The sequence below is a fragment of the Monopterus albus genome, unplaced genomic scaffold (assembly GCF_001952655.1).
Source record: "Monopterus albus unplaced genomic scaffold, M_albus_1.0 scaffold219.1, whole genome shotgun sequence".
In the NCBI taxonomy this organism is placed as follows: Eukaryota; Metazoa; Chordata; class Actinopteri; order Synbranchiformes; family Synbranchidae; genus Monopterus; species Monopterus albus.
In genome coordinates, this window is record NW_018128099.1 from 89,156 (window position 1) to 102,101 (window position 12,946).

The 12,946-nt window shown below is 39.7% G+C and overlaps 1 protein-coding gene across 1 annotated transcript in view; it reads right to left on the minus strand.

Annotated features, from left to right (window-relative positions):
• LOC109971291 (E3 ubiquitin-protein ligase HECW1-like) overlaps positions 1 to 12,946 on the minus strand; it is a 54,885-nt gene that overhangs the window by 1,882 nt on the left and 40,057 nt on the right. The window contains 17 exon segments of the mRNA XM_020619440.1: positions 1 to 2; positions 4 to 19; positions 471 to 585; positions 746 to 892; positions 1,056 to 1,185; positions 2,144 to 2,242; positions 4,118 to 4,270; positions 5,571 to 5,684; positions 5,949 to 6,063; positions 7,757 to 7,863; positions 8,264 to 8,347; positions 9,025 to 9,121; positions 9,252 to 9,366; positions 10,083 to 10,217; positions 10,455 to 10,640; positions 12,124 to 12,230; positions 12,489 to 12,592. The exon segment at positions 1 to 2 is cut by the window's left edge and continues 169 nt beyond it. Of these exon segments, the coding sequence (XP_020475096.1) occupies positions 1 to 2; positions 4 to 19; positions 471 to 585; positions 746 to 892; positions 1,056 to 1,185; positions 2,144 to 2,242; positions 4,118 to 4,270; positions 5,571 to 5,684; positions 5,949 to 6,063; positions 7,757 to 7,863; positions 8,264 to 8,347; positions 9,025 to 9,121; positions 9,252 to 9,366; positions 10,083 to 10,217; positions 10,455 to 10,640; positions 12,124 to 12,230; positions 12,489 to 12,592 (1,826 nt within the window).

Genomic DNA, 12,946 nt, shown 5'->3' on the forward strand with positions numbered 1-12,946 from the left:
ATGTGACCATCATGGTAACCTAATCATATGGAGCCAGGGTGTTAACGTGACATTAGAACCAACTTAGGATAAGGGCTTCATACAGACAAATGTAGCATTGTCCATTTCTCTATAAATTCATGCTCTATGTAATAAAATAACTGTATGTAGTGTAATTTATAATTAAATGCAAATATACTCAACTAAGACATTTTACTAATTGAATTAAAAAGAAGCTTGTTGATCAATTAGGGTCTGGTATTGTGAGTACTGGAGAGAGGTACTTCATTTTTTTCTTTTCTGTAATTTTTTGGATATTTAATATTTGTATTAAAAAGCTGAGCACAAGCACTCAACATGTTAAATGGTGTTTTTCTTAAAAACAGAGTTCATTATTTTGGGAAACACTTATTTGCTTTGTTGTTGAGAGTTAAATAAGACACATCTGTACAGTAAAGTGAAGCCTGATGCAGTTTACTGCACACACACACCTCCTCTGTACTCTGTGTTGCTCCTCCAGTCACCGAGGTCGATCTCAACTGTACCAGCAATAACCAGTTCCAGCTCTCGTGCATCGAACACAGACACCAGCCTGGAGTCTACTACCTGGGGTGAAGATGAACAATATTAGTATTTTGGTGAGTTCTGTTTAAACTTTCTCTACCTGGCTACAGTAGAACAACTGTATGATCTTAGTGCTTAATTAGTTAATGAGAAAAAACAGGGTGCCTAACAGGCTAAGCCAGTATTGTGCAATATTGTTTACCTCGTAGAAGCCTCTGACTATTGCCTCAGTCTGCTGCACCACTCCTCTCTCCACCCTCCATTTGGCCATTCGTTCTATATAATCCTTCTTGTTCTTCTCAGTCACCTGCAGGTTGGAGCCACCTGACTTCAGTTCCCGCTCTGTCACCTAGCAACACGAGGAGGGTGTGGTTAATAAGTTATCAAAACAGTATGCCGAAAGCTTGCTATTTAGGAAGTGCACGTAAAACAATGCTGTGTGTATTTGAAATTTTTTTTTTACATGCACAACAAATTATATGCACATGGGTTAGACCATCATGCACACTGACCTGGCCAAAGACCTCCTCATTGACGGTAAAGGTGAGGTCCAGGATGTTGGTGATGTCGTTATCTTTCATCCACTGCAGAGACTGGTGGAATTCCTCATCCAGATACTCCAGATCAGACAGGTCAGTTGGCCTGTAGACACAGAGGCCCACAAAGCTACAGTACTGTGTGGACACAGTGCTTGTCCACTGATCTGATAACTGAAGCAGGTTCATGCCAGAGCTCTTGATAATAACTTAGAAAACAGGAAAGACAAGGACCATAAAGCTACAGTGTATGCAGTGGAATCCGAGTGTTCTGAGCCAAATTATTTAATGATGCATGGATGATTCAATCTAAGTGAACAGCCTGAACTTTCTAGATTAGTGCCATTTCACAGAGAAAAATCTGAAACTATAAACTGGCTATGCCGCATGAAGTTGATCGTAAAGACACAAAAACAAACTGAAGCATAATTCCTTACTCAATGTGAAATGTTTTTAAGTTGAAACACTTAAGTTGTAAAGTAGGAAAAGCCGTTAATGCCATAAGTATCTCTCAAATATTCCTCAACAAAAACACATTCTTGGATAATGCTGATGTTCTGACTATCCATTTGAATTATATCAACTGTCTACAGAAATCAGGTTTTTAGATCGGAGGCAATGTACCTCTCACTGTGCACAAGTAAGCTCAATGATAGCTTGTTCAAAATGAAATTTACCCTGAAAACCTCAGCTGATGTCTCTACCCACTGACAATTCCTAATGTAGCCATCCTTTGTACTCATTCATTCAGGTGACTTTCAAGCCCATTCAAGCCTAAACATTCTCCAGCTGTGAGTTACCTAACATTATTGATGGAGAAAGTGCAGGAGACTTTAGTTTATGGAACCCTGGATGCCATAACGACTGCATTTTCAGTGTATGTGCAACTTTTTTGTGCATGCACAGTATGTATCCATAAAAACATCTATCCACATGCAATTTTACTTACGAGTGGGTTAAAAAAAAATCACATTTTCTTCTATTGATTCTACCTCTGAAATGAAAGTCAAGAGGTAAATGACGCATGACAAATGTTGTGTTTGAATGTGTGTGTGTGCACTGACAGTCTGAGCAGGGCCTTGTAGAAGGGTCTGGTGAAGAAAGCATCCAGCAGGTACTGGTGAATCAAAGCCAGGCCCAGGATCCGACCACTGAAACGGAACCTAGACGTACACACACTTGTAAGAATTCAGTAAATCAAACAGTTTGACACTGTTACATGAGCAAGTAAAATGAACCAACCAGTTCAAAACCAAATGCAATATTCTCTACATTCACATTCATATTTTGGAGTATCTGTGTCAAGGTCAATGTCACGCTATGAAAATAACATCCTATCACATTTCCATACTGTATATCAGTTTTGCCACACTCCATCATAGACCAAAATTAATCCAGCCAACAAAAACCATAGTCCATCATTCATGAGGCAAAATCACTTTATCAGGACTTTATTGTTACTTTATAATATTATATGTCAAAGGCCTAATGTGCAATCAGAGCACAGTTCAGTTCATATTGTTGCCCTATTAGGTTTGCCGGTTAAGTAATCAGTATTCTAATCTTGACTTTATATTTTGAACAATCAAGTGTAGGGAGCTTGTAGTTGTTTATCATTAGACTGTACAATCTGCTAATGAATATATCATGAACATTTTCAACAAACAAACTCATCTCGCCAGATTCGCATAAATTTATACTGAGAGACTTCAATGTCCCTTGAATAAAAACAGTGAAGGAATTCTACCACTATGTCATTTCACTTCAATTTCAATACAATTCAGTGCTTTAATGCCATTTTAACATAGTTGACTGAATTTACTTTGGTGAGCTCACATTTAAAACAAGACAGCAAAACAAAATGACAGCATAGATGACCAAAAATACCAAAAACAATTAAAGCATAAAAGAACATAATTTAGCACCCATGCATCCATCTTCACACACATCCACCTGCATTCATATGTACATACATACACACACTTTCAAACTATATCTAAAAGAAAAGTTTCATATGTTGTCATACTCTCACAACGTATTCATACAATGGTGCACTTCACGAGAAGTATGGAGGTGAGGAATCATTATAACAAGACCTGACACCATCCAAACATATCCTTAGAAGATGTCATGTGTTCTCACCAGGAGTTTAAGTAAAAAATCCAACCTGTTTGGTTCACTAGTCACAGTCTGGGGCATGTAGAAAAAATCTAAAGCTGTTAGGGAAAAAGCCTCATGCCAATAACCCACTGAAACTTATTGGCATGATGAAATGTTGAGATCAGCTGCCAGTCTGTCCTATATATGGTAAGACAATGTACGGTTAGAGGATCAGCCAGTGTCACTTCGGTCTGCTACGAATTTACTGGGAATTTATCTCTGAAAGCGAGATGTGAGCTAGCTGCGCAGTGTTGTCAGAACAGCTGTCTGCCTGTTGGCAGGACAGCGGCCAGATTGACTGACAGCAAAAATGCACTGATCACGGGGAAGAACCACATATTTATGAATCAATGTATTAATTGTAAAGATTTTCCCCGGCTTGCTACAGAAAGTGGAGGAAAGTGGAATCAAAATGCTCAGTTACACAGCCTGAACAGATACCAGTAAAAATTGTGCAACAGAAAATAACTAGGGATTTGACAGATTTAAACAACCTGGAGACTGACGCATTTGATGAAATGAGTCAGTCTATCTGCTGCATGACAAGCGTGTAAAAAAGGTGTCTAGTTGTGGATAAACTGACATTACCTCACTGTCCCAGGTACATGTATACCCGGGAAAGGTTTCTTTGCAGCAGGCTACAAAGCCCTCCCCCCAAACCGGAACAACAACAGTGACCCCAGATCTGTGATGTGAACCAAACCGTGAATTTTGTGAACTGTTCCACCATTAGTTTGCACTGAATAGCATATAGCATGGTACTACATGACTACAGAATAAGTAAAGTACAGAAATAGTTTCAATCATTCAATCATGTTTAGTACAAAGCAGTTAAGTTGTAGATTATGTTTTGTGCATGAGTGTTTTGGGCAGCTTACCATTCCAGATGGTTCTCAACAAATGCTGACATGGGGCTGATTTGAACGGTGTAAGTGTCATTGGCGGAGTATTCAAAGAGACCATAGTATGGATTAAACAACTCCTGAGACAAGAGGAAGAAGAACTCTCTGGATGGGCCACTGTAATCCAATCTGAAGAGGCAATGAGAGAGAGGAGACATCTTGACACATTTGTTCATGGGATATTTTTCACTTTTTCATTGAAAACCAAAACAATCAACTAAATGATTCCAAACAGCTGTTTAAACTGAGAGATACTACAGAGTGTACATTCATCACTACAAGTGAACCTAGCACAGCATTATGGACAATCTGCAGAGGGTCAGCGGTGTATTGTCAGGTTTGCCCAGCTGCACCTGCCTCTATCACCTCCCTCACTTTGTTTCTCTCTTTCGGCCCCTGATTTCACCACCTGGCACACCTGCTCCACATCCCGTTATGGTCACCAGCTGCACCTCATTAGTTCGACCCCTACTTAGGCCCTGCTCACATGTCACTCCCTTGCCAGTTCAATTCTTCTTCTGAGGCCCTCACCAATGTTAATTTTGTATTTTTCCGTTGTTTCCAGTTTCTTCTTTCCCCTATCTATTTTAGATTCCCCATTGCCAGACACCTCTCTGTTGTCATCTCCCTCCACGGACTACACCTCTGGACCTTGGCTCTATGCTACCCTTCCAGTCTCCACCGTTCAGGTCGATGCACAGTCACTGGTTACCGACTGTACAGACTCATGTCCTTTTATCTCCTCAGTAACTTCCATCTTCGCATCAACCAGCTCAGGAGTGACCCCCGTTAACGCAGCCCGGCCTTCCTCATCCATCTCCCACTGACTGTTTTCTCTACTGGTGATCGACACCCGGTCTACTAATATCTCCTACGCCTGCATGTTTTTCTTGTCTTCTCTACATAGAAAATATTAAAACACTGCTTGCACTAAAGTCAGCTACCTGGGTCTGTCTATCCTTTTTTCACTCTCCGTGTTCGAGCAGACATAACAGTACTAAACGAGGCTATACACAAAGTTAGCTCCACAGGTAGAGAGAAAGGACCTGTGTGTGTCCAGTAACATCGACAGCACAGGTTACATTTAAAAGCACAGAAGCCCCATCACACAGTTAACTTTAGCCTAACTCGGTTAACTTTTGGACCCCATGCCTGTGTACACATCTCCATAAACAGAACTTATTCTTGCAGTACTGCATTAAATGAAAAATAGATAAATGATTTCCCACTGTGCATCTTAGTTCATCTATATAGTTGTGTGAGCATAACTGTGTGTTTGCCTATACACAGTAAAGTACGGATTTATTTACACTTTGGTTTTCAAGACCTCATAAGACCACTACATAAGGCACTGAATTTTGCTGTACTCTATCACTGGTCACGTGTGCATGATGTGCATGTACAGTATGTGTCTATGTGCGGGTCTCACCCCTCCTCCCCAAGGAAAGTGATGTAGAGTTTGTTTCTCTGCAGCTCCTTTCGGGAGTATGCCATCACCTGATTAAAGGTTCCTTCCAGCAGGTGCTCTCTCCTGATCAGCAGTCTACAACAACCACAACAGGTCAGGCATCACACAGGTACTACTGTAGAAATCCTGAAGTAAATGTGGATGATGATGGATAAACATATATACAGTATTTGAGGCCACATTATGAAGCTCTTAATATTTATGGTTATATCATATTGTATTCAAATGCAGTACATACATACACACATAATAATACAGTATTATGGGCAGTTGATTATTCAGTTTTATTTTGGTGGGACAATAAGTTGTTTCATATCTGATATTTGCAATCAGTCTTACTTGGTCTTGCCTGGTCCTTGACCATAGCCTTTGGTTTCTAATTTCCTGTAGAAGTTTCTTAGTTTGGCCTCAAAGTCTCTGCGATAAGGAGCTGGAGCTCTGGCCCTCTGCAAGCCTACACACACACACACACACACACACACACAGACACACACAGAAAATAAATAAAAAGAGAAAGAAAGGCCAACAAATATAAAAGATTAGATAAAATATGTGAAATATGTTCATGCATTTTTAATATTGTTAAACATTTAGCACCTACAAAAATGGCACTGATAGAAACATTTGGAAATACTAACAAGTAAAGAAAAATGTATTGTAATAGTACACAATGTTATGATGCTATACTATAAAATGTGTCCATATATATTCACAAAATATTTTTGTCATATTGTGTTTTAATTTATTCATAAATGGAACGTTACGTTTCCATAGAGAATTGCTTTCTGACACATCTCTTACAGCTGAGTTGAAATGAAATTGTGGGCCAGAAGATGTGCAGGAGAGAAAATTACCATATTCTGCCTGTTTGTTCTAAAATGGAGACAACAACTTTGCACACCCCAGTCACCAGACAGAAGTTGAGAGCCAAATTATAGACAGTATATTTCACATAAATGAAGAATGAATGAATTTGAGATACTGTAATTTCACCTTTAATTAATATTTTTTTCTTGCACAGAAATCTCAGTGGTCTACATATTTAGGAAGCATATATTCTCTGATTGTTTAACTTTTAAGCAGTAGCCTTGGTTCCCAGTGGACACTGGACAGTTTAACCTAGGTCTGAAAGCTGAGCAGGTTCATGAATAGCTTGGTTTTCTGTTGTTGCCACCATTGTACACACTGCACAGTATATAAACAGAAATAAACAAATCATGACAACACCTGCTAAACACCTGGATGCAATCACTCTGTGTAAAATAACAAAAAAGAAAATCTGGATCAAAGACTGATTTAGTCTGCTTCACACGGGAGGAATACCGTCTTTATTTTCCCGATGATAATGTGAAGATAATAATCCTCCAAGCATTTCCCAGTGGCCTGGGGTCTTAACATGCTGACAGTGTAGTCACGATGTCCCTCGTTTCAGTATAGCCAGGGACTTTCTTTCCTTAACTATTCCTCCTCTCAACATCCATAGAAAAATTCCTCCAATTTACTTTGAAATCCAAATTTTTAAAAATTGCTATTTTCGAGCACTTCGTAATGTTAAGAGGTCCTGACATGTCACTGTCCAATAATATTGTGATTATCTCATTACACTGGCAGCACAACACTGACTGATGTGGAACAGTTTAGCTAAGTTCACAAATATGCTTACTCTGTTTTTCCAGGACAGGTTTCCTCAAAGACAATAGCACATACAATGAATGAATCACAATTACAGGCCAACTGCTTTGACCCAGTTTCCCTTTATACTACCTCCTGACAATTACAACAAAAACAGATGTATGCACACACGCACACACATCTTGTGGCTTGCTTGAGTTCACTGGAGCTCATTAAGATAGCATTACCACCCTAGCACAGAAGGCTCTATCTAATGGCAACGATTATAGGGTTTCAAAAAGGAACAGCCCAAAACATAAATCCTCACATTACACTGTCAGTGGGTAACTAGGTGCCCACTGATTCCGGTGATCACACACAGTGGTTTTAGAAGACAGACATATAAAACAGTCACAGTCTCCATCCAGGAAAATATCAAACTACTAACTTGTACTACTTCTACCACTGTTTAGTGATAGTAGACAAAAAAACCAGTGCAGTCCAAATATCTGTGACTGACATGCTGGAGGACCTACCAGGAGAGTTCTGTGGCGAGGAGGCGGGTGAACATCGAGGAGAGAAGCTGAAGCCAGGGTGGATGGGGTGAGGTGGAACATAAGACATAATTTCCTCTTCAAATAAACTGCGAGAACAAGAGACAGAAAAGCAGAGATGCTAACTATTTCATTGCAAACCAGGAGATCTACTGCAAAAACAGACCGTGGTGGCAGTTTCTCAAGCTTCTGGTTTTACTGTAAAACCAATCAGGAGCAGGCGGAGCTGACATGAAAAGAGCAGCTAACAAATACCAGGGTGCCAACTGATTGTTCAGGTGCAACAGCAAAGTAAACCAAAAGTATGTGAAAACTGTTACCAAGCCTCTGTCCTTTCTGTAGTATCTTTACTTCTTGTTTTGTTTTACTCCACTACACAGAGACCAAATGTAAGTTAGAAGTCTCATTTAAGTAAATTCTGAGGATACTTACTGTAAAGAAACCAGATGTTGGGTTGATATTAGTGTTGACATTAGTGAAGCTTTTTACCTTAAGAGGATGACCAGGTCTGCATCACATGATAGCTTCTCCAAGCCCTGGGTACCTTCTGTCCGGACATAGTGGATCTTCTCCCTAAACAGTCAACAAAACAAGAGTCCAGTTTGGTAAGCTGGTCATACAAACATTTGAGTGTGGAACTGAGACCTATTCTCCCTGTCTTCTTGAGCTTGCACAGACAACTCTACATTCTGGTTATGAGCTGTCAAATCCTCCTCACCACAGTTCTTCCATGATATAAATACAGCAGAATCCTTCTAGACATTTAATGTTCAGCAGTATGGTGGAAAATCCCCATAATAGCCTTTTAAAAAGCTTTACACCACTGTATCCAGCGCTTTGCATTGCACTTGGTGATGTAAGGCTTGGATGCAGCTGCTCGACCACAGAACCCCATTCCACGAAGCTCTCTACGCACTGTTCTTAAGCTAATCTGAAGGCCACATGAAGTTTGGAGGTCTGTAGCTATTGTGGTCTGCATGCCCAGGTACTTGATTATATACACCTGTAACCATGGAAGTGGTTGGAACACCTGAATTCAATGATTTAGATGGGTGAGTAAATACTTTTGGCAATATAGTATATCTGAACTAAAAGGTGAAAATGGATATTTTTTCCTCAGTCTGTACCAAAACTACAGTACATCCACTTAGAATTAGCTTTGGCCAGAAGTCTGACTACATACATACAGTGGAGATAAACATAAAGATACGTGTTAATATTTCTGAATCAGTCCTTGAAAAAAAGGATACCTCAGTGCATAGTTTCTGCTCAGGCTGGGCTGTTTCTCCTGCAACATGTCAAATATGTTTGGCTGTCGAAGGAATGCCACTATCTTGTCATTGTACGCTGGTGAGATAGAGGCAGAGAGAAGCAGTGAGACATTAAGCGTGGATCTAAAAAAGCCAACAGAAAGAATTAGTGATAGTTGAAATAATGTTGTGTATGGTTAATAATGAAATTTTAAGACGGTGCCTACACGGAGCGGTCATTTGATTGGAGTCAGTGTGATGCTGGCTTCGTATGGCGGCTACCAGGCTGTGTCCAGGCCTGGCCATTAGAGAAGCCCCGCGACTCCTGGACACATCAGAGGCCTGGGAACAAACACCAGCAGGACACACTTTTCACTGACAGACAGTTTCTGTTCAAAGAATATCAAAGTCAGGGATTTTCACAGTCTTACACCTTACTCGTCCTTAGTAATTCTGGGAATGTAAAAAGAAATATATAGTAATGCTGGCGTAGATTTGGTAATTTACGTTCACAGTGGTAAAACACATGGCCTGTGTTGCCTGTTCCGGGGTGCTGGCACAGAAATAAACAATAGACACAATATGGCACTACTTACAAAGCTAGCAGTGGATGACTATGTTTCAGAGGCTCAAACTGTTTTTAACAGTCTTGGTAGCTGCATTTGGAGGCTGGTGTGTCACCAAGTGAATGGGCTGTCTGAGGTCATTCTTGTGCAATTTCAGAAATACAGGTATACATAAGCAGTACAGCTAATTATTTTTTCATCTGTTCACATACTGCTCAACAGTGACTGGCTGCACACACAAATTTAAATAACGACAGCCTTATTATTCAAGAAGATATTTTAAGTGCACACAGAACACAAAAGTGGAGTAAAACATGTACCAGTAATCATTTTTCCAATCTGTTTTACCTGTTACATCATTCATTTTGCTGCTTTCTATAATACTTTCATATACCAAAAAGTAAAAAATTGTAGGCTGGAGTTGCTTTTTAGCAAGAGAATTCTATGTGGAATCAAACGTGACTGCTGAGTAACAGAGATGTGTACGAGTACCTCCCCTGCGCTGTAGCTGCGTAGTCTCTGCAGGTGCTGTCTGTGGGCAAGGTGGCCGGGCAGCTGGCCATTCTGCAACGGGATCCGAGGGTCGATGAAGGTTGTTGCTCGACTATTGTGGTCCACAAAGAAAGACTGTGAGACAGGAAAAATATTAGTTCAAATATCTTCTCACCTAAATTCCCACATTTTAGGTTCAAATTTGGCAAAATGTTTCCAAAAGGATGGCAAAATAACTGATCATTGTACCTCAGATGTCACAGAACATGTGCCCATTGCATTGCATTATGTAACACATGCATATGTTGGTTTGATATTCTGTTCTGTTTGTAATATACAGTATAATATGTAACTTAAGTTATTCTATGGCACCTTTCCCTGGGGGTCAGTCTTGATCTCCCAGGCCCTCGGCAGCTCCAGCTGGGTGTCTGCAAACTTGTTGAGGAAAACCACCAGGTCCCGGTTATGTTGGTAACGCTCAAAGTTCCTGGCATCACGACGCACCTTCAGGATCATGTGTTTGACACAGCTACTGCTGGTGAACATCCGGTAGGCTGCCTAGAGAACAGGTACAAGTTTGCTTTTCCATTTAGAAAAATGTATTACTGGATAGTACAGTGGAAAATGTTGTTTGGGTCTTATTTTGGCAGAGCATTTGTGAGTATATGTGTGGGAAGAAGGGTGCGTGTATCTAAAACCTTTGACAATGTTGCACTGAATATATAATTTGCTATTTTATCAAAATCTTTGTGTAGAACAAATTAATGTAATTGTATAGTTGTAGTCAAGCCATACCTAAAATAAGTCAAGCAATAAATCAAATAAATATTGAGAACTCTTGGTGTGCCTGTTGATGACACACTAGTTTGGCAAAATATTTAATTTAATAGTTTATTTGACAGGGACACTGGACAGCCATCATAAAATTCCACATACTATGTCATCATACACAAAAATGAAATGTGTCATCATTAATAAGTAAATAACAAACACTAACATCACACATTAAAAATCCTAATGTTAAAATTACGTTGCAGGTAACAATCATTTAAGTTACATTTAGACCTCATTACACACAGAGATGTATCCAAAGGATATTAAAATTACTGAGAAACTCAGTAATCACATGCTTGGCTCTTCTTTAGCCAGGTCTTCAATTTTAACTTAAATTGAACAAGGGTAGTGCATTGTCGAATACTAGTTGGTAACTTATCATAAATATTTGCAGCTCTTATAGAAAAATCAATTTAAGATGGCTCTGAGCTAAAAAATAGCACACAGATGTAGCAAATGTAAGCCACAGAAGTTAAGTAACAGTTTGTAAAAATGTTGATGTTACCAAGCAGTGTTAAAGAGTGAATAAAATTAAATTGCACAGCATATTATGCCAACTTACATGAACCACAGAGGTTTTATGAGGAGTGCTCCTGTGTGTGAACAACTTTATTAAGCACCGTTCTCCTTAATACATCCACAAACACACCTATGTGAGTGACTGAGTATGAATGATAATTTACAGAAATCACTCCTCACATCTGATGAACTTGAAAAGCTCTGACAGAGTTCTTAACTCATCACATCTGATCAGGGCACACTGTGGCCGTGTAACTCCAACAGTTATACAGGGCCTCATGGCCAGATGCCAGGGCAACAGCCCCTGTGAAATTTATACCCTGGTATACAACAGAGGAGTAAGATGTACAGGGTGGCCCACCTCCAATAATGTTACAAGCCAGGTACTTAGGGCTCCAGGCTACTTTTCCGTGGCCCACCCTGTATATTCCTGCCTCTTTATGGGATTTGTTAATGACAGCTTTTTGCTCGCATCATCACTGCAGTACGTTCAGCAAATGACTACTTGTTCTTAGCTGACAATATTGTTGCTCATGCCATAGAACTGTATTTACCATAATAAAGTCACTATATCTGACCTGTAGGACAATAATTATAAAGCTCTACATCAGCTCAAGACTACACTGTGCAACAATATACAAGAAATGTTTTCTCTGTGTGTGTGTGTGTGTGTGTGTTTAATACTCACATAATTACTGTGCAACACAGTGAAGAATTCTGGGTGTGTGATGAACTTCACAGCAGGTGACTGGAGGAGATGGCTGATCTTCTGCTGACTGACAGCAGAGGCAGGGCCTGCACACAGACAACAGGGGGATTTCTCAGTATAATATTCTTAAGCTGTTTATTAAAGCAGGTTTGGACACAGGTATTAAATGCAGAAATCATAAATATAATTTTAAATTACATTACAGTCAGAAAACATACTGCATCAGAAAATGTGACATGGAGAAAAAAACAAATGAGAATGGACACAACACTGCAGAAATGATCAGTCTGTTCTTTGGTACAGTATGAACAGTGCAGATGGTGTGAGGAGGGTCAGTGTTGTACCCGTCTGAGCAGAGTCAGAATCAGTCTCTGTGCTGCTGTTCCACTCTAACCTCGGACTGCCACCTTCCTCCTCTGTGGCCATCGTCCTCTGGATGTTCTGGTACCTGCAGAAACAAGAAGTCATCCTCTTACAAGAGTATGAAGGACAAAATGTATATTTCTTTGGCTCAGTTAGTACTGGATTCTTTCACATAGAGAAATTTCACTGTTTTCAATACCTAATTGTACTCAGATCACTATGTAATATATTAAGGTTTTGAATAATGCTAATTTTGTGCAAATTTTTCATGACCATCTTTATTTGCATTGCACTAAACTAATTTAAACATGATATGCTAAACAAACAAGGGCTGTTGGTTTGAAGTGCTTTTCCAGGCACCAGATGTCAGCATAATTCCACTATAGGACCTGATTCAAATGAGTGTACTGCACTAACTGAGACTGTTCACATCTTTCCC